This window comes from Periophthalmus magnuspinnatus, chromosome 14 (genome assembly GCF_009829125.3).
Source record: "Periophthalmus magnuspinnatus isolate fPerMag1 chromosome 14, fPerMag1.2.pri, whole genome shotgun sequence".
Classification (NCBI taxonomy): domain Eukaryota; kingdom Metazoa; phylum Chordata; class Actinopteri; order Gobiiformes; family Gobiidae; genus Periophthalmus; species Periophthalmus magnuspinnatus.
In genome coordinates this window covers 900,381-920,872 of record NC_047139.1, presented here as the reverse complement: position 1 = coordinate 920,872, position 20,492 = coordinate 900,381, and the positions used below count along the sequence as shown (strand labels likewise).

General features: G+C 47.8%; 1 protein-coding gene across 1 annotated transcript in view; it reads right to left on the bottom strand.

The window, feature by feature from the left end:
- Nucleotides 1-1,481: 1,481 nt before the first annotated feature.
- fstl4 (follistatin-like 4) overlaps nt 1,482-20,492 on the bottom strand; it is a 110,133-nt gene continuing 91,122 nt past the window's right edge. The window contains exons 9-15 of the mRNA XM_033978509.2: nt 15,314-15,448; nt 14,097-14,123; nt 13,666-13,784; nt 12,826-12,975; nt 9,528-9,635; nt 2,960-3,069; nt 1,482-2,703 (exon numbers count right to left, since the gene is read on the bottom strand). Coding sequence (XP_033834400.1) covers nt 1,989-2,703; nt 2,960-3,069; nt 9,528-9,635; nt 12,826-12,975; nt 13,666-13,784; nt 14,097-14,123; nt 15,314-15,448 — 1,364 coding nt within the window. The 3' untranslated portion in view covers nt 1,482-1,988. The remainder of the gene's footprint in view (nt 2,704-2,959; nt 3,070-9,527; nt 9,636-12,825; nt 12,976-13,665; nt 13,785-14,096; nt 14,124-15,313; nt 15,449-20,492) is intronic.

The following is a 20,492-nucleotide window of genomic DNA, read 5'->3' as shown; positions in this document are numbered from 1 at the left end:
AGCAGAGGGGAGGAGAGGGAGGACAGGGAGGAGAGGGAGCAGAGGGGGGAGACGGAGGAGACGGAGGAGAGGGGAGCAGAGGGAGGAGAGGGAGCAGAGGGGAGGAGAGGGAGCAGAGGGAGAAGAGGGAGCAGAGGGGAGGAGAGGGAGCAGAGGGAGAAGAGGGAGCAGAGGGGAGGAGAGGGAGCAGAGGGAGCAGAGGGGGGAGACGGAGGAGACGGAGGAGAGGGGAGGAGAGGGGAGCAGAGGGAGGAGAGGGAGCAGAGGGGAGGAGAGGGAGCAGAGGGAGAAGAGGGAGCAGAGGGGAGGAGAGGGAGCAGAGGGAGGAGAGAGAGCAGAGCAAGGAGAGGGAGGAGAGGGAGTAGGGTACAGAGGGAGGAGGGCACAGAGGGAGGTGGGCACAGAGGGAGGTGGGCACAGAGGGAGGAGGGCACAGAGGGAGGTGGGCACAGAGGGAGGAGGACACAGAGGGAGGAGGACACAGAGGGAGGTGGGCACAGAGGGAGGTGGGCACAGAGGGAGGAGGGCACAGAGGGAGGAGGGCACAGAGGGAGGAGGGCACAGAGGGAGGAGGACAGGGTTGTTTTTCAAATGTCTTTTTGGACATGTCCTTTGTTCTTCACATGTTTTTGAGCAAAATGTGTCTCGTCTCAACACAAATATATTTTATAAACCGCTCTTGAGGTCAGGATAAGTCCACCGTGTGCTGTCTGTGAATTATAATGAGTCTTATTGTCAAATAATCAGGAAGTACGTGTTAGCATGCTAGTTGTTAGTTCCACCCTAACGGCAAAACTCTGCTCTGTTCTCTGCAGTGTAATAGTTATTTTGCCTCTAAAATAATGAATTTCCTTTAAATATTTGGAATCTTTTCCAAAATCTCAAATTCAGTTGAGATGAAACAGTTTACACATGTACTTCCCTCACCCCAGACACTTCCCCCAGACCACATTAAACACAGCCAGTGTCCCAGCTCGTTGTTTTTCGAGTTTAATTTGTGTTTTTACATTTGAACCGGCGTCAGATGTTTCCTCAAACCTGGACAGGACAGGAGACGTAAAAGGACCTGCCAATGTGTAAACTGTGTCCCAAACAACCAAAATCCAGCACTTGGGCAAGACACTTCACAGTTTTGGAAAAGCGCTGTATAAAAATGTAACTGTTTACCATTTGTAGCAAAGACGTGTTCAGACTTTTTCACCTTGGGGATGGTCCAAAGGTGAGAATGTAACGCTCTTTTGGTAAATAAATGACTATAAATTTGAAGAATTTTAAACGATCATGGTCCCAGATGTTTACGTCAAGAGTGGGATTTGAACCGCCAACCTTCAGATCACAGGACAAACACCCTACCAACTGAGCCACCGTCACAAATCTGTTTATTTATTCCCTCGGTTTAATTAGGCGCCTGACAAATCTAAAATTGTGAATCGTTTTAATCATGTTTTTTTTGGGGGGGCTTTCACTTTCGACAGCTGCTAACCGACCACTCAGGCTCTTTGGGTCAACCACGTACGGAAACACATGTGCATAAGAAGAATCACAGCGCCCTCTGCAGCGTGGAGGCGGAGATACGAGACAAAGAAAAACAAATCGAAGTCGAAGTTTTTGAAAGACCACATTTACATAGACAGGTGCGGGTGACTAAGTATGCAGCACGGGTGAGACACGGAAAGTTCAACTCCAGATAAACTCCCAAAGCTTTTTACGTTTACTAAAAAAAGTGATCGTTGTGCATAGCTCGTAGGTAATAATAAAACCCTCTATTTGCTGTGGAACATGGAAGGAAGTGCAGCGATGAACAGACACTTTCTCCCACGTCTCAAATCTTATGTTTTGTCTATTTTAGTGTTAATTTGATACAATAAACCCAAAACATCCTCGCCGCTCAGTTCTAGGGTTGAGTCCATGTAAATCTCCGTCATCGTCATCCCTCTTTTCCTTCCCGTCTTTCCATTGCGTTAGAAATGAACCTGGTTTGTCGTGACTCATACCTCTCCGACCCAAACTACTGTGTTCCCTCGTTTAATGTCTGAAACTTCGCAGTGCGGCGTTCTCTGCTTCCCGTTGAGAACGAAAATCGACTCCGAAGAAGGCGTGACCAGGTATTGTCCAAAGGGTCCGCTCGAAACGACCACGCGATTCGGCCCGCCCCACGGCCAGTCCTTCGGCGATATCGGGTATTTTAGACTCTTTATAACTTCCACGCTTCCCGAGGAAAGGTCTCCGAAGAGCAAATCCGTTCCCGTTCCGGACGTCGCCACCACTAGATGCTGGTTGGATTCCGTGAAGGAAGGTTGGAAAACTAAATCGGAAACAGCCAAAGGGTTGTGTAATTCCTGGTTTAGCCTTAGCTCTCCTTGGAACGAAACAGTTTGGACAGTTAGCTTCGAAGTCTGCGTCTGCGGAGTTACGACGAAGCGGCCATCCTGGGAGACGAACGCCTGCCCCGAGAGGTTGAGGTTGGGTCCGATCACGGTGTCGGTGACGCTGTCGACGAGCAGCTGAGGAGGCGGAGGGTTTTTGAAGGAGTTTTTGTGGAGGTTTTGGCAGTGGATGAAGTAAACGCCGCTCATGTGGGTGTACGCCATGCTCTGAGGGACGCAGCTGTAGTTTTTCAGGCTGATGGTTTTGACCCGATGGAGCGTCTCCAGGTCGATTTTGTGCACGGCCGGTTCGTTCTTCAGGAAGAGGAACGCAAACCTGCAGGGAAAGGGAGAGATATTAGTCTGTCTGAGCGTTTTAAAGACGACATATTGTGCTTGCGTCGCTCTAAAGTTATAATCTCTAACATCTTTGGATCATTATGTTAGAATTCGGACATTTTAAATCACAATATTCTTCGAAAACGACTTTTGACGATGAAAATTGCGGCGCCCAACGAGGCCAAAGGATCTACAGTGATCCTCGGAGCGACTAGTGATCTGTCGTTGGACCAGAGGGGGGCGCTGTGGCTTACCTGACGTGGGTGATGATGAGGTTGGTGGGAGGGATGAAGATGTCGTTGACTCGTTGGAAGGTTGTGCGGACGGCGTGATGCACCTCGCCCACGCTGGCCTGAGGAATCACCTGGACGACGCGACACAGAACACAAACAGAAGAGGGTTATGGGTAAATAAAAAGACATTGTCCCGCTCTGTGTGGCGACGTTAGTTTAATTATGGTGCTAAGCTAAGGCTAGCGCTACATGCTAAATGCTAAATCTATAATGTGTGTATTTTAAATTAAATCCTCCATCTTCGTCCTTTGCTTTGTCAAAATATTCAGTGGAGTTTTTTCTTTTGTTTGTAGAGAAAATGTAGAAAGTCGTAAAAATAAAGATGGAAAAATGACTCTGCCCTTACGCCTCCTCCCCCCTCTGCTGGAGCCTCCCCCCTCTCTCCTCTCACCCCTCCCCCCTCTGCTGGAGCCTCCCTCCTCATGTCTCCCCCCTCCAGCCTCCCCGTTCTTCCTCCCCCCTCTCCTCTCTCTCCAGACCCCCCCCTCCTGGAGCCCCCCTCTCTCTCCTCTCCCCTCCTCCCCCCTCCTCGTCTCCCCCCTTGTCCCCCGGGCTCCTCCATCGTTGTCGTCCCTGATAAACGTCTCTGTGGGAGACGGCGTTGTCACGTCTCGTTCTTCTTCTTTGATTGAGAGCTTTGTTTTGGTGACGGCGTCTCATCGCTCACGTCAGGAGCAGCTCTGAATCAGCACTTTGAGAAGAGCAGGAGACGCAGACTCAGACAAAGTGGGTATTATTACACCTTAAAGAGGGGTATTTACCTCTACGGGGTATTAAAGAGGAGGTATTTACTTCCGTGGGGTATTAAAGAGGAGGTATTTACTTCTGTGGGGTATTAAAGAGGAGGTATTTACCTCCGTGGGGTATTAAAGAGGAGGTATTTACCTCTGTGGGGTATTAAAGAGGAGGTATTTACTTCTACGGGGTATTAAAGAGGAGGTATTTACCTCTGTGGGGTATTAAAGAGGAGGTATTTACTTCTACGGGGTATTAAAGAGGAGGTATTTACCTCTATGGGGTATTAAAGAGGAGGTATTTACTTCTGTGGGGTATTAAAGAGGAGGTATTTACCTCCGTGGGGTATTAAAGAGGAGGTATTTACCTCTGTGGGGTATTAAAGAGGAGGTATTTACTTCTGTGAGGTATTAAAGAGGAGGTATTTACTTCTGCGGGGTATTAAAGAGGAGGTATTTACTTCTATGGGGTATTAAAGAGGAGGTATTTATCTCCGTTGGGTATTAAAGAGGAGGTATTTACTTCTGTGGGGTATTAAAGAGGAGGTATTTACCTCCGTGGGGTATTAAAGAGGAGGTATTTACCTCTGTGGGGTATTAAAGAGGAGGTATTTACTTCTACGGGGTATTAAAGAGGAGGTATTTACCTCTGTGGGGTATTAAAGAGGAGGTATTTACCTCCGTGGGGTATTAAAGAGGAGGTATTTACCTCTGTGGGGTATTAAAGAGGAGGTATTTACTTCTACGGGGTATTAAAGAGGAGGTATTTACCTCTGTGGGGTATTAAAGAGGAGGTATTTACTTCTACGGGGTATTAAAGAGGAGGTATTTACCTCTATGGGGTATTAAAGAGGAGGTATTTACTTCTGTGGGGTATTAAAGAGGAGGTATTTACCTCCGTGGGGTATTAAAGAGGAGGTATTTACCTCCGTGGGGTATTAAAGAGGAGGTATTTACCTCTGTGGGGTATTAAAGAGGAGGTATTTACTTCTATGGGGTATTAAAGAGGAGGTATTTACTTCTATGGGGTATTAAAGAGGAGGTATTTATCTCCGTTGGGTATTAAAGAGGAGGTATTTACTTCTGTGGGGTATTAAAGAGGAGGTATTTACCTCCGTGGGGTATTAAAGAGGAGGTATTTACCTCTGTGGGGTATTAAAGAGGAGGTATTTACTTCTACGGGGTATTAAAGAGGAGGTATTTACCTCTGTGGGGTATTAAAGAGGAGGTATTTACCTCCGTGGGGTATTAAAGAGGAGGTATTTACCTCTGTGGGGTATTAAAGAGGAGGTATTTACTTCTACGGGGTATTAAAGAGGAGGTATTTACCTCTGTGGGGTATTAAAGAGGAGGTATTTACTTCTACGGGGTATTAAAGAGGAGGTATTTACCTCTGTGGGGTATTAAAGAGGAGGTATTTACTTCTACGGGGTATTAAAGAGGAGGTATTTACCTCTATGGGGTATTAAAGAGGAGGTATTTACTTCTATGGGGTATTAAAGAGGAGGTATTTATCTCCGTTGGGTATTAAAGAGGAGGTATTTGGGGTATTGTGTTCATTTCGTGTTGACTTTCATGTGTGTCTCTTTTGGTTTGGCTCAATGAAGCTGAAGCTCCATCTGTGGACACAGGTGTGAGGCTGAAACTGAAGACAACGATTCAGAGACAAACATCTACAAAACGTCACAAATGATCTCACACTGCTCTGTACGATTAAACCACAGACTATAAAGAGTGTCATAGCAACCAAAGAGCCAATCAGGAGCCAGGCTGGTGAAGGTAACGCCCCTTCCCTTAGCAACGCTGTCAGTCAAACCTGTTGCTAACGCTAACAGGAGCGACCTCGGGGACAGAAGGACCTGATTTGTCTGTTATTAATGTTCATATCTTGATTTACAGACACAATAGTGAAATAAAAACCCCAGGATCATGTAGAGGGTTAATACGAACATTTAAGACCAGAATGACGAGTCGATGGAGACGGACGTGCGCCCAGGCTCACTTCCTGTTTGGAACGCGGCGGCGGCTAACAGGTTAGCTACGTCCATTTATATGAACTGTCTATGAATCTGCCATTTTGCCGCGTTTTAATTAACAAAACAACCGCTGTTATATATTTCCTGATGTATCTCCCCGTCACCTGTAGCGTCACATGACCTGTTCAGACGTGAGGCGCACAAACCGTCTGTCCAGTGGTATGTCTCCTCCACCTCCTCCTCATCATCATCAGCTCGACACCTCCACTACACACAGATGAACCGTGGCGTCCGAGTTTCTCCTTTGCTACAGTTTCGAGCGTTGAATCTCTGAAATGTGCTCAGAATAAAAACGTGTTTGAAGTCGTCCAAAGCCGCGGTCTCCGTGCCGCCCAGCAGGGGGCGCACTCAGCTGCACGTGAGCAGATTCTCAAAGTCCTGCACTAGATCTTTGGTTTGTTTGGTTCGTTTCTTTGTGGACTTCTGAACCGCCTGCTCCATTTTAATCGTCTCCTTCCTTTTCCCAGAAGGTTAGCCGTGACTCACATCAGCTCGTCTCCATGGAGATATACATGTTTAATGCCACACTGATGGAAACTACTTTATATTTCAACTTCTGAGCACAAACTTCCACTTGAACCATAGCCCGGCGAGTCCAGACTCATGTCTCAGTGTTTCTTTACACAGAGGGACATGAGTCTGGTCGCCACTCTCTCCGTCGCGCCTCCAGCTCGTTCAAACACGACCGACCAATCAGATTTGTTTATTTCAGTGTCACATGTGAAGCGAAGGATCTCATTGGTCGCCATCATTTTGAACTCAGTCACATTTCCCTCGCCTCAGACTAGAAGCGTTCACTGATTCTTCGTTCACTGATGCACTCGACTTTTCTCCTCATAAGCTCCATGTTTGTTTTGACACAGACGAGTGTCTCTGATTGGCTCATCCACCTGTCAATCACTCCCTGTTCAAATAAAGCACATGAAAAGAAACGAGGCACAACCTTCCCAAGAAAAGTTACAGACTGCAGCTTTAAAAGGTCCTGTTTATCACCCCTGTGTTTCCTCACGTCGCGTTCTCAGGCTCCGCCCCCTGCTCCCTCCTCCTGAACCCGCAGGATTAGCCGGGACTGATTGGCGTTTTGCTCCGTTTCACCTAAAGCCGCCGTGTCCTTATCTGTGGCTTTTAAAGGAGGCGCCGCCCCCAAAACTCAACTCCTGAGCTTTGAACATCCAATATTTACAAAAAAGAAATGGAGACGCACGACAGGGAGTAGATTTAAATGGACCGAGGAGGAGGAGCGAGGAGGAGCGAGGAGGAGGAGGAGCGAGGAGGAGGAGCGAGGAGGAGGAGCGAGGAGGAGAAGTGAGGAGGAGGAGCGAGGAGGAGGAGCGAGGAGGAGAAGTGAGGAGGAGGAGCGAGGAGGAGGAGCAGTGAGGAGCAAGTGTAAGGAGCAGGGAAGAGGAGGAGCGAGGAGGAGGAGTGAGGAGGAGGAGCAGTGGGAGCAAGGAAGAGGAGGAGCGAGGAGGAGGAGTGAGGAGGAGGAGCAGTGGGGAGCAGGGAAGAGGAGGAGCGAGGAGGAGGAGCAGTGAGGAGCAAGTGTAAGGAGCAGGGAAGAGGAGGAGGAAGAGTGAGGAGGAGCGAGGAGGAGGAGGAGCAAGTGTAAGGAGCAGGGGTGAGGAGCAGATCATGTACAGTTCATATGAGCTCACAGGGGGCGCCACCTGCTGGTGCATTTAAAGCGAACAACAATAACTGGGTTTCAGATTTTATTCTAAAATATTTAAAGACGAGATATTTAATCCAAGAAAAGTACATTTTAGTTGTAATATTTTTTTGTCTGACATAATCTCGTTCTCGTCGCGGTTAGCCGCTAATGCTAGCTTTGAGTTTCTACCGGTGCGTAAACGAGGGCAGAACATTTGCTTATCAAAATGCACACTGTGTAACTTTTCTGTTAGAGTGGCCTGCACCTGTTTGTCTCCATGGAGATGTTTTTGTTTGCCTTGAATGTCCCACAGTACAGCATTAAATACTGTTATATGCACCTTCAACTGACCACACCCGGCCCACTGACCCCGCCCGGCCCACTCATCACACTCAGATAATCTGGGCCTCTTGTCTCTGATATTTCCACTTTGTGTTTGATCAGATCTGAGCTCGTCTCCGTGGAGATCGATGTGTTTATGCCACACTGTGGAACATTCTAGAGGAAGTGAAGCCCCCGACACTGAAGCCCCCGACACTGAAGCCCCCGACACTGAAGCCCCCGAGAGTGAAGCCCCCGACACTGAAGCCCCCGACACTGAAGCCCCCGACACTGAAGCCCCCGACACTGAAGCCCCCGACACTGAAGCCCCCGACACTGAAGCCCCCGAGAGTGAAGCCCCCGACACTGAAGCCCCCGACACTGAAGCCCCCGACACTGAAGCCCCCGAGAGTGAAGCCCCCGACACTGAAGCCCCCGACACTGAAGCCCCCGACACTGAAGCCCCCGACACTGAAGCCCCCGACACTGAAGCCCCCGACACTGAAGCCCCCGACACTGAAGCCCCCGAGAGTGAAGCCCCCGACACTGAAGCCCCCGACACTGAAGCCCCCGACACTGAAGCCCCCGACACTGAAGCCCCCGACACTGAAGCCCCCGACACTGAAGCCTGATGAAGCCGCGACCTCAGACTCGGTTAAACTCTTCTGTTCTGTTTGTGGCTGTTTCAGTGAAAGTAGAAGCTGATGAATGAGGAGGGAAAAAGACTCGTAAACAGGGAAATAAATGATCTGTCAAACCCACACGACCACAAGGGGGAGGTAGAGAGGGAGAGAGAGGGAGAGAGAGGGAGGGAGAGGGGGAGAGAGAGAGGGAGAGAGAGGGAGAAAGGGGGAGAGAGAGAGGAAACGGGAGAGGAGAGAGAAAGACTCGTAAACAGGGAAATAAATGATCTGTCAAACCCACACAAGGGGGAGGTAGAGAGGGAGAGAGAGGGGGGGGGAGGGGGGGAGGGGGGGAGAGGGAGGGGGGACAGGGGGAGGGGGGGACAGGGGAGAGAAGAGGAGAGAGGAGGAGAGGAGAAAGACTCGTAAACAGGGAAATAAATGATTTGTCAAACCCACACAAGGGGAAGGGAGAGAGGGAGAGACAGAGAGAGAGAGAGAGAGAGAGAGGGGGAGGAAACAGGGAGATAAGAGAGAAGGGGAGAGAGGGAGAGGGGGGGTACAGACAGATAGAGAGAGGGAGAGGACAGAGAGGAGGAGGTGTGTGGAGGAGGTGCACATGTCTCGTGGATAAACGAGTCAGAGGCTCAACAGGATCTGAGTAAAGTTCAACAAAATGTACTTCATATATCTGTGTACTTCATATATCTGTGTACTTCATATATCTGTGTACTTCATATATCTGTGTACTTCATATATCTGTGTACTTCATACATCTGTGTACTTCATATATCTGTGTACTTCATATATCTGTGTACTTCATATATCTGTGTACTTCATATACCTGTGTACTTCATATACCTGTGTACTTCATATACCTGTGTACTTCATATATCTGTGTACTTCATACATCTGTGTACTTCCAGTATTTTTTCATGTGATTCTTTTACTTGAGTATTTTTTCTCTCTGATATTTGTACTTTTACTTCAGTATCACATGTGAGTACTTGTGCGTACTCGTTTGTCCTGAACTTTATTGACCCAAAGCTCCACTGTGGAACTTTTCCTGTGAAGCGTCTTGTGGAGCTGTCACTCAAACCTGTTGCTAATGGTAACAGGAGCGACGTGGATGAAGCGTCTGATTGGTCTGTTTTAGCGTTCACATACCTGCAGAGAGGGGCGTGTCCTGTCGGCGCTGCCCCAGGTGAGCACCCACACCTGGTCATGTGACTTATCGTACTGCAGCTTCACCGGGAACGGGTCTGTGGCCACCACCTGGGGGCGCACAACAGGAAGTGAGGTCACGTGGGTATTACACAACAGGAAGTGAGGTCACGTGATTATTACACAACAGGAAGTGAGGTCACGTGATTATTACACAACAGGAAGTGAGGTCACGTGAGTATTACACAACAGGAAGTGAGGTCACGTGATTATTACACAACAGGAAGTGAGGTCAAGTTCAGTCACATGATTATGACACGTCAGAGGAGGAACTGGGCAGAGCTTCGAGGGATGATGTCACCGGAAACATCAAACGCACCCCTCCTCTTTCCTCTCTCACCTCCTCCTCCTCTCCTCCTCCTCTTCCTCTCCTCCTCCTCTTCCTCTCCTCCTCCTCCTCCCCTCCTCCTCTCCTCTTCCTCCTCCTCCTCTTCCTCTCCTCCTCCTCTTCCTCTCCTCCTCCTCCTCCCCTCCTCCTCTCCTCTTCCTCTTCCTCTCCTCTTCCTCCTCCTCCTCCTCCTCTTCAGCAGCAGACACATAAATGCTTAATATTTTTCCTGTATTGTCGTAGCTCTAGACGCTTCAACACTTCACCCCTCTCACCTCCTTTACCACAGTTCACCCCTCCTCCTTCACTCTCTCTTTCGCTCTCATCTCTCCTCCTCCTCCTCCTCCTCTGTCCCTCCTTCTTTCTCTCCTCTCTCTTCAAATTCAGAATCATTTTTGCATCTGAATCAAATATTTCATTCATTCATAATAACATGCCTGGCTTCATCCCCCCCTCCTCTCCTCTGTCACCTCTTCTTCCTCTTCCCATTCTCACTCTGCCCTCCTGCTCCTCTTCCTCCCCTCCTCCTCCTCCTCTTCTCTTTTCTGTCTCTTCAGATACAGTAAGATTAGGATCATAATAACACGTCTGGCTTCACCTGAGTCTAAACCACTCTCTCCTCTCTGTATCTCTCTCTCTCCTTTTCTCTCTGTATCTTTCCTCACCCCCTCCCCCTTTTCTTTTCTCTCTCCCCTCCTCGCCTCCTTTTCTCCCTTCTCTTCTCTTTCCCTCTCTCCCTCCTTTTCCCTCTCTCACCTCTTCTTTTCATCTCCTTTCCTCTTTCTCTCTGCCTTTTCTCCCCTCTCTTTTGTCATCCTCTCACCACCTCTCTTTCCTCTCTCCCCTCCTCCTTTTACGCTCTCACCTGCACTCTCCCTCTCCCTTCTTCCTGTCTTCTGTTCCCTCTGTCTTCCCTCTCTCATCTCCTCTCTCATCTCCTCTCTTCCCTCTCTTCTCTCTCTTCTCTCTCTCACCTCCTCCCTCTATCCTCCTCTCTTCGTCTCCTTCTCTATCTCTCTGCCTTCTCTCCTCTCTCTCCTGTCTCCCTCTCTTCCTCCTCTCCTCTCTCTTCCTCCTCTCCTCTCCTCCTCCTCTCCGCAGCAGCAGAGTGATGGATGATGTCACAGTGGAGCACTTCCTGTATCACCACATGATGACATCACGAGGTGGAACACAGTGTTTTCAGTCTAAATCTGCAGGTTTGTGCGTCAAACATGTGAGAATGAAACAAAACACAACTCCAGGTCTGTTTGTGACGAGTGTTTCTCTTTGACGTTGCGCTCCTAAGCCCCGCCCCCTGTGTACACCCGGTCACATGTTCATAACGGCGCCGCTCCGCTCAGCGCGCTCCTGTCGTCTCTCCTCACACGGGCCCGTCCCGCCTCTCGATAAATGAAGCTCACCCCGGGACGGGCCCGAGGGGAGGCAGAAGACAGATAGTGCGGCGCTAGCTCCTCCTGCTCTGCCGGATCGGTATCGCTCGAGGTGCGTTTGATTTATGTGACTGAGCCTGTGGTCCCTGTGCGTCTGTGGCTCTGGGTTTGGGCGGAGCTGCAGAGTCGAGCTGCGATTAGTCAGTTTATGGCACTTTGATCTGAAATCGCTTCAGTTTAACGTTCGGCTCCTAATGACGCTCATCGAGGCTAACAGCTATAGCGGCTAATCTGGATCTGCAATTACGACCGCGAGTATCATAGCAACCAAAGAGCCAATCAGGAGAGAGACTGTAGAACGAAACGCCCCTTCCCACTTTACCTTTACCGGTTTATCAGGGAGCGGGCGCTTAGCAACGCTGTCAATCAAACCTGTTGCTAACGCTAACAGGAGCGACCTCAGGGAAAGAAGGACCTGATTTGTCTGTTATTAATGTTCATATCTTGATTTACAGACACAATAGTGAAATAAAAACCCCAGGATCATGTAGAGGGTTAATACGAACATTTAAGACCAAAATGAGTCGATGGAGCAGGAAGTGCACACGTGGTCACTTCCTGTTTGGAGCGCGGCGGCAGCTAGCAGGTTAGCTCTGTCCATTTATATAAACAGTCTGTGTTCTCTGTCCATGAAACAGAAACTGGCACAAAATTCATCGCCTCTGTCATTTTAATAAACAAAAGTCACTGATCCACAGGTTGAAGGTGTGATTCTGGCTCCACAGATGAATACTGTTGTGTCCTTGGGCAAGACAGTTAACCCTCCTCACCGACAGCGTCTGTGTGTCATGATCCATTTTTCCCTGCTCCCTGTTTTGCCTCCTGTCTTGCTCCTTCTCCTCCCTCACCTGCCTGAGCTGGAGCTCCTGGCTCCTCCCACGCGCACCTAGAACTCATCAGCGCAATCAACACCACCTGCCCCGGGACAAGAGGAGCCAGGACCAGACACTCGGTGCCAGATCGTCCGCATGTCAATGTGATTATCTTGCTTGCTCTTGCTTTTTTGTATTGTTACTCTCTTTACCCTGCTCACTGGAGTTTTTATGCTGCTCTTCAGATCCTGCTCCCTCGCTCCCGGCTCTGCTCCGACCCGCCTCCCAGTCCTGGTACAGTCTCGTCTCGTCTTGTCTCTGCACTCCACGCCACTGGACCCAGCCTCACACCCTGCTCCTTGTTCTGGCTCTGCTCGCCTTGTCTCCGTCCCCGCACTCCATGACCCCTGACCCCGGCCTGCACCTCGCCCGCCGCTCATCGCCAGATCTACCTCCATTATTGTTCAATTTATCACTTAGTGTAAATAAACACTGTAAACCCCCGAGTCCTGCATCTCTGGGTCCAAACCACCTGCAGTGTGTATGTGTGTGCGGGTGTGTGTGTGCGTGTGGGTGCATGTCTGTGTGTGTGTGCGCGCGTGTGTGTGCCGGTGTGTGTGTGTCGGGGTGTGTGTGTGTGTGTGTGTGTGCGTTTAGTCTCCACTCACCTGCACCACCTTCTGGGCCTGGACGTCCAGCAGCAGGAGGCGGCTCAGCGGCGGCTGAGACACATAGATGTATTTATCACGAACGTTCACCGCAGACGACCACACGCACGAGTCAGACGGAGACGAGGAGACGGGAGGACAGATCTCCGTCTAGAGGAGACGAGGAGGGGAGGAGAGGAGGAGGGGAAGAGAGGAGGAGGGGAGGAGAGGAGGAGGGGAGGAGAGGAGAAAGGGTGAGGGGAGGAGAGACAGTACATTTTGTTAAATTTTTGTGAGTTTTCTGAGTTCAGAGCCACATATTCAAACGGCTGAAATGTCTCTGTCTTTTATTTTATAAATATTTAAAGTGTAAAGTCTCTGACTCTGGACAGAGGCTGAACTTTCACACAAATAAATCAAATAAATCAAATAAATCAAATAAATCACAGTCTGAATAATCTCATGAGACTCGAGCTGCACAGAACAAAACAGATTTAAACAACTGTCTTCAACAAGATGAAGGACCAGACCTCCACCTGCTCCTCCACCTGCACCTCCACCTCCACCTGCACCTCCACCTGCACACATTCCCTCCTCTTCAAACTCGTCCTGTTTTTCTTGGTTATTTTCAAATCTGTCGTAAAATCTGGTTCTAATCGAGTCGTTCAGCTCGGACAAAACAATCTGACTCGGCGCCTTCTTTCCTCGAGGTCGCTCCCGTTAGCAACAGGTTTGATTGACAGTGTTGCTAAGCGCCCGCTCCCTGATTGGCTCTTTGGTTGCTATGACACTCGTGGTCAGAGGTTTTCACACATAAATGTTTCGTGTGTTTCGTGGTCGGTTTGTGTTTGTGCTCCTCACGTTCGTGGCGATGACTCTGTCTCTCCTCTTCATCTGCCGTCGCACCTCGCACTCGCTCGGCTGTAACACGGTGATGCCCTCGTCCGAGAAAATGTAAAACATGTTTCCAACGCTCAGACCTGGAAAAAACAAACAGAAACACAAAGATCACAATAAAAAATCACTGGGAAATCTGCACTGAATCCAGAATCAAAGCAGAATCAAAGCAGAATAATTCTGCTAGCGTTAGCAACAGGTTTGATTGACAGCGCAGCTCTTCCACAGACTGGCTCCTGATTGGCTCTGTGGTTGCTATGACACTCGCTGTGGGTGACACACTGACTCTTTACACACGTCTCACTCTGTGCTTCATCTCCAGTTTAAACTAAATTAAGTGAAACATTCGTCTTTTGTGATACTTGGAAAAAAAAAAAGAATAAGTTCATATTTACCTTCTTCTCTCCATAAGATGTTTGCAACTGCAGCAGAGAAAGAGAGAGAGAGGAAGAGGAAGAGAGAGAGCGAGATGAGAGGAAGAGAGAGAGGGAGAGAGAGACAGGGAGATGAGAGGAAGAGGAAGAGAGGAAAAAGGTGGGAGAAGTGGAGTTAGAGGAGCGAGGGTTATATATAGAAAGAGGAGGAGAGAGGAGGAAGAGAGATGATAGAGCGAAAGAGATAGAAAGAAGAGAGAAGAGAGAAAGAACGGAGTTAAAGAACCATGTACTAGGCTGTGTACTAGAGAGTGTACTAGGCAGTGTACTAGGCAGTGTACTGCAGAGTGCACTAGGCTGTGTACTGCAGAGTGCACTAGGCTGTGTACTGCAGAGTGTACTAGGCTGTGTACTGCAGAGTGCACTAGGCAGTGTACTGCAGAGTGCACTAGGCTGTGTACTGCAGAGTGTACTAGGCTGTGTACTGCAGAGTGTACTAGGCTGTGTACTGCAGAGTGCACTAGGCAGTGTACTGCAGAGTGTACTAGGCAGTGTACTGCAGAGTGTACTAGGCTGTGTACTGCAGAGTGTACTAGGCTGTGTACTAGGCTGTGTACTCCAGAGTGTACTAGGCAGTGTACTGCAGAGTGCACTAGGCTGTGTACTGCAGAGTGTACTAGGCTGTGTACTGCAGAGTGTACTAGGCTGTGTACTGCAGAGTGCACTAGGCAGTGTACTGCAGAGTGTACTAGGCAGTGTACTGCAGAGTGTACTAGGCTGTGTACTGCAGAGTGTACTAGGCTGTGTACTAGGCTGTGTACTGCAGAGTGTACTAGGCTGTGTACTGCAGAGTGCACTAGGCTGTGTACTGTAGAGTGCACTAGGCTGTGTACTCCAGAGTGTACTAGGCTGTGTACTAGGCTGTGTACTGCAGAGTGTACTAGGCTGTGTACTGCAGATTGCACTAGGCTGTGTACTGCAGAGTGTACTAGGCTGTGTACTGCAGAGTGCACTAGGCTGTGTACTGCAGAGTGTACTAGGCTGTGTACTGCAGAGTGTACTAGGCTGTGTACTGCAGATTGCACTAGGCTGTGTACTGCAGAGTGTACTAGGCTGTGTACTGCAGAGTGCACTAGGCTGTGTACTGCAGAGTGTACTAGGCTGTGTACTGCAGAGTGTACTAGGCTGTGTACTGCAGAGTGTACTATGCAGTGTACTCGACAGGGCACTGGACTCACGCGTCTTCTTGGCCGAGTCCTCCACAAACAGGGAGGAGATGTCTTCGTCGACGCCCACTTCGTTCTTGGCGATGCACGTGTACGCTCCGGTGTCCTCGTACCGCACGCTCCCGATCAACAGCTCGCTCCCATTGGCTGAGACAGGGACAAAGGGGAGGGGTTAAGTACACACGCCGTAGACACAAAAGCAGGTCCGAACGTGGAGGAGCCGGACACAAGAGCCACCTGCGACAAAAACACGGCACAGACACGAGCTAAACACGTTTTACATCGTCAGACAATTATCCAATCAGAGAGCAGAATGAGCGTCACGTGACTCTCCAGTTGCGTTGCCAGATCCAGCTGAAATCCAGTCGTTTTTAAACCTAAAATGCTTCTCTCTGATTGGTCACTGCTTAAACCTGTTTGCGTCTCGACCTGCAGCGCTCTGGACACTGGTCACATGGGATTGTAGTACCTTCTTTAACCACTAGGAGCACACAGGCCCTTTTTCCGAGTTTTTAGCTTCACTTCAGCGACTCTCTGACCTCGTTGTACTTTGACCTGGTCTGAGACGGGTCAGATGTGTTGACCTTTGACCTGGTTCATGGCTCATATCTGTGTCATCTCTGGGCCGGTCCACACGGAAACAAAAAAACTGGCCCAAACTTCATCGTCTAAACAAAAGTCACATGATTTTTTTCACTCTCTCTTTATAAAGCGGAGCCCGAACACGAGAAAGTCGATGAACACTTTAAGACGAGTTTGTGGAGACGATCGCAAAATAATAATAAGACGAGACAAGAGTTTGGAGGTTTATTTAAAACCGGAGAATCTCCCGTAGAGTTGACACGAAGAGGCGATAACCAGGTCAGACTTTTCGTTGAGCAGCTGCTGTTAAACGAGAGCGGCCATTTTGTCCGTTTGTTTCTTTAATTTTAACGATAAAGTTTATTTATAGAAGCCACAATGTCAGACTCACATGGTCATATCAGCGCCAAACAGATACAGTTACAGACTTTACGTCGTTTCAGGGCATTTAGTTCTAATTAATTTAAATAAAAGAGCAGATACAGTCGGGTTTTTGTGAGTTTTGAAGCTTTATGTACAAAAAAAACAATCTGGGATCTGGGGACGATAATTGGATTAGTCAAATTATGTTCAGTGATAGGACAGAAATGACACAAACAGAGGACAGACGGAGCCCCAATGCGGAACTTTTTACCCAAAAATACAATAAAAGGATGGTTTTGTTATGTTTTTTAATGTTTTTTACACTGAAAACATGTGTCCTTACTGTGCGTGTGCTCGCCTCTCCACAAACCTGACTCTTACTTGGTCTGAAGAAAGTGTTTTCCACGTCTGTAATCGTTTCCGGCATGACGTAAAACGCACCTACCTCCACGGAAAATGTTCAGAAGTGTAGTTTTAACTTTGTGTTTCCATGGAATCAGCGCCACCTCCAGAAAGTTACACAGTTTTGCTTTAAAGATGCAATACGTAAGTTCCTAGCGTCTCCAGATGAGTCCACCTGTAAACGGCAGAGATATTTTTAAAGTAGCGTTAAACTCGGAGCGTTGTTTTGAATCTCCTCGCCGCGCTCGCCGTAAACGTCTCAGATTTCACTTAGACTTATAGACAGATTTTTTTTTAAATGAAGCTCGTCCGACGTTCTGCTCAGAGGGAGGTGAGCGTTCGTTTACCCGTTGCTACGGTGACGTCGAAGTGACCGTCTACTTGTCCAGAACGAAACCGCGAACTGTCGGGCCGTGTCTCGATTCGACGGTTTCGCACTTCGCCGGCCGCGTTTGAAGGACACTTACGTCGCTTATGTCACAACGAGGCCCGTCCCGTTTCACGCACAAGACGAACGCAGCGACAAATGAGGCCTGCGTTTCCAGAGTTTCCATGGAGATCGGGCGTGAAAGAAGCATCCGAGCAGACGTCGCGCACTTCTGTATCCCATCATGCACCACGGGTCACTTCTTCTACGGGAGAAACATGGTGTATTTTCTTAAAGTTACGTAATACAAACTACAACTGGGAAGAAATCACCTCGAACGTTATATTTGTCGATATTCAAACGGAAACATTAATTCTTTACTTCATTCGATCTAAACATAAACAAACCATGACACCTTGATTCTTCTTCTATTACATAATAAGGAATTAACAAATTAATTAACGTTCAACTTATTAGTCAGCAGCTGTCATGTTTGCTAGGCGACGTAACGTAAGCGATGTAACATTAGCGACGTAACGTAAGCGCACACACAGCGGTTGACGTACGCTCCTGTCCCATTTTGGCGCGGACTTTGCGGTCGACGGAGGAGCGCTCTTCCTAATGTCCTATATATAAATGGACAGAGCTAACCTGCTAGCGCCGCGCTACAAACAGGAAGTGATCATGTGCTGCACTTCCTGTTTGTCATTCTGGTCTTAAATGTTCGTATTAACCCTCGACATGATCCTGGGGTTTTTATTTCACTATTGTGTCTGTAAATCAAGATCTGAACATTAATAACAGACAAATCAGGTCCTTCTTTCCCCGAGGTCGCTCCCGTTAGCGTTAGCAATAGGTTCGATAAAGCGCCCGCTCCCTGTTAAACCAGCGGTGTGGGGCATTACCTTTGACAGCCTCGCTCCTGATTGGCTCTTTTGTTGATACTTGCCGTCAGAACTCGGGTCTAAATTAGCCGCTAGCGTCGATGTGCTTTATTTGGAGCTGAACATTAGCGACGGCGTTTAACCGCTGAAACTGACTGTGGTGTAAATCTCGAGGCTGCCAGGGTTGAACTGGTTTTTAAAAGAAAACATTTAGGAGAAATAACTAAACGACAGAATATCGACTCCACAGACGTAAATAACTGTCAGCGGAGTAAAAGCTCTGGAACATTTTCAAGTCCCTGCTCTTGATTTGTCCCGTGTATTTAAGTAAAACGTGTCCTGCCCCAGTCCAGATATGTCCACATGGGGTCACTGTACTGTCAGGAAGTGCATGTTAGCAGGCTAGTTGTGCAGATCGCTCCTGCTGCTTCCTTCTTTACTTTGTTTTTAATCATTTTACCTCATCCAGTGCTAGAATATTTGTTTAGTTTTAGATTTTATTTGAAGTAAACCAAGACAGGGACATAACGAGGGACATAACGAATAAGGGACATGAAGTTTGAGGGACATGACGAATTATGGACATGAGGAATGAGGACCTTAAGGAGTAAAGGACATGACGAATAAGGGAAAAGAGGAATAAGGGGAATGCGGAAAGAGAGACATGATGAATAAGAAACAGGAGGAATAAGGGACATGAGGAATAAGGGACATGAGGAATAAGAGACAGGACGAATAAGGGACATGAGGAATGAGGGACATGATGAATAAGGGACAGGAGGAATAAGGGACAGGAGGAATAAGGGACAGGAGGAATAAGGGGCAGGAGGAATAAGGGACACGATGAATAAAGGACACGATGAATAAGGGACAGGAGAAATAAGGGACATGTCCAGAGCCTTGACCTGCAGACAGAGACACACACAGTGTCCAGAGTCTTGCAGAATGACTGAATTTCAACTTTGAACCCAAAAGAGAGAGTCATGTGGTGCTTATTCTGCGCTCTGATTGGAGAATTGTCTGGAACCAAAACACAGAAACACACAGAAAAAACTTTTTTTTCCCAGTAAATGTCATTTAACCCTCTTCACCTCCAGGGGGTTAAGTGTCTTGCCTAAAGACACAACAACAACATTCATCTGGAGCTGGAATCGCACCGACAACCAACCGGGTCACTGCGGCGGTGGTCATCAGTACTGACCCTCACACGCTGCACATTCGTCTATACAACACTCAAGCTGTACGAGCGGCCATTTTGTGCGTTTGTTTACTTCCTGAATAATAAAAAGATAAGGTTTATTCACACGCGCCACACAACAATGCGTCTAATTAAATGTTTTTATTAAAAAGTGCGTCTCGTATCAGCGCGCGGCACAAAAACACTCAGACTTTACATCGTCTCAGGCCTTTTACCCGAGTTATAATTAATGAAAATCAATTAGCAGATTACACAAGGAATCATCATCAACCGCAGGACAAAAGACGTCAAACCAAAGCATTTACAGTAAAACAGGATTAAAGAGGAGGTATTTAAGTCTGTGGGGTATTAAAGAGGAGGTATTTATGTCTGTGGGGTATTAAAGAGGAGGTATTTACTTCTGTGGGGTATTAAAGAGGAGGTATTTACTTCTATGGGGTTTTAAAGAGGAGGTATTTATGTCCGCGGGGTATTAAAGAGGAGGTATTTAAGTCTGTGGGGTATTAAAGGGGAGGTATTTATGTATGTGGGGTATTAAAGAGGAGGTATTTATGTCTGTGGGGTATTAAAGAGGAGGTATTTATGTCCGCGGGGTATTAAAGAGGAGGTATTTAAGTCTGTGGGGCATTAAAGAGGAGGTATTTACTTCTGTGGGGTATTAAAGAGGGGGTATTTATGTCTGTGGGGTATTAAAGAGGAGGTATTTAAGTCAGTGGGGTATTAAAGAGGAGGTATTTACTTCTGTGGGGTATTAAAGAGGAGGTATTTACTTCTGTGGGGTATTAAAAAGAGGTATTTACATCTGTGGGGTATTAAAGAGGAGGTATTTACTTCTGTGGGGTATTAAAGAGGAGGTATTTACTTCTGTGGGGTATTAAAGAGGAGGTATTTACTTCTGTGGGGTATTAAAGAGGAGGTATTTATGTCTGTGGGGTATTAAAGAGGAGGTATTTACTTCTATGGGGTATTAAAGAGGAGGTATTTATGTATATGGGGTATTAAAGAGGAGGTATTTATGTCTGTGGGGCATTAAAGAGGAGGTATTTACTTCTATGGGGTATTAAAGAGGAGGTATTTACTTCTGTGGGGTATTAAAGAGGAGGTATTTATGTCTGTGGGGTATTAAAGAGGAGGTATTTATGTCTGTGGGGTATTAAAGAGGAGGTATTTACTTCTGCGGGGTATTAAAGAGGAGGTATTTACTTCTACGGGGTATTAAAGAGGAGGTATTTACTTCTACAGGGTATTAAAGAGGAGGCATTTATGTCTGTGGGGTATTAAAGAGGAGGTATTTACTTCTGTGGGGTATTAAAGAGGAGGTATTTACTTCTGTGGGGTATTAAAGAGGAGGTATTTACAGCTGTGGGGTATTAAAGAGGAGGTATTTACTCCTGT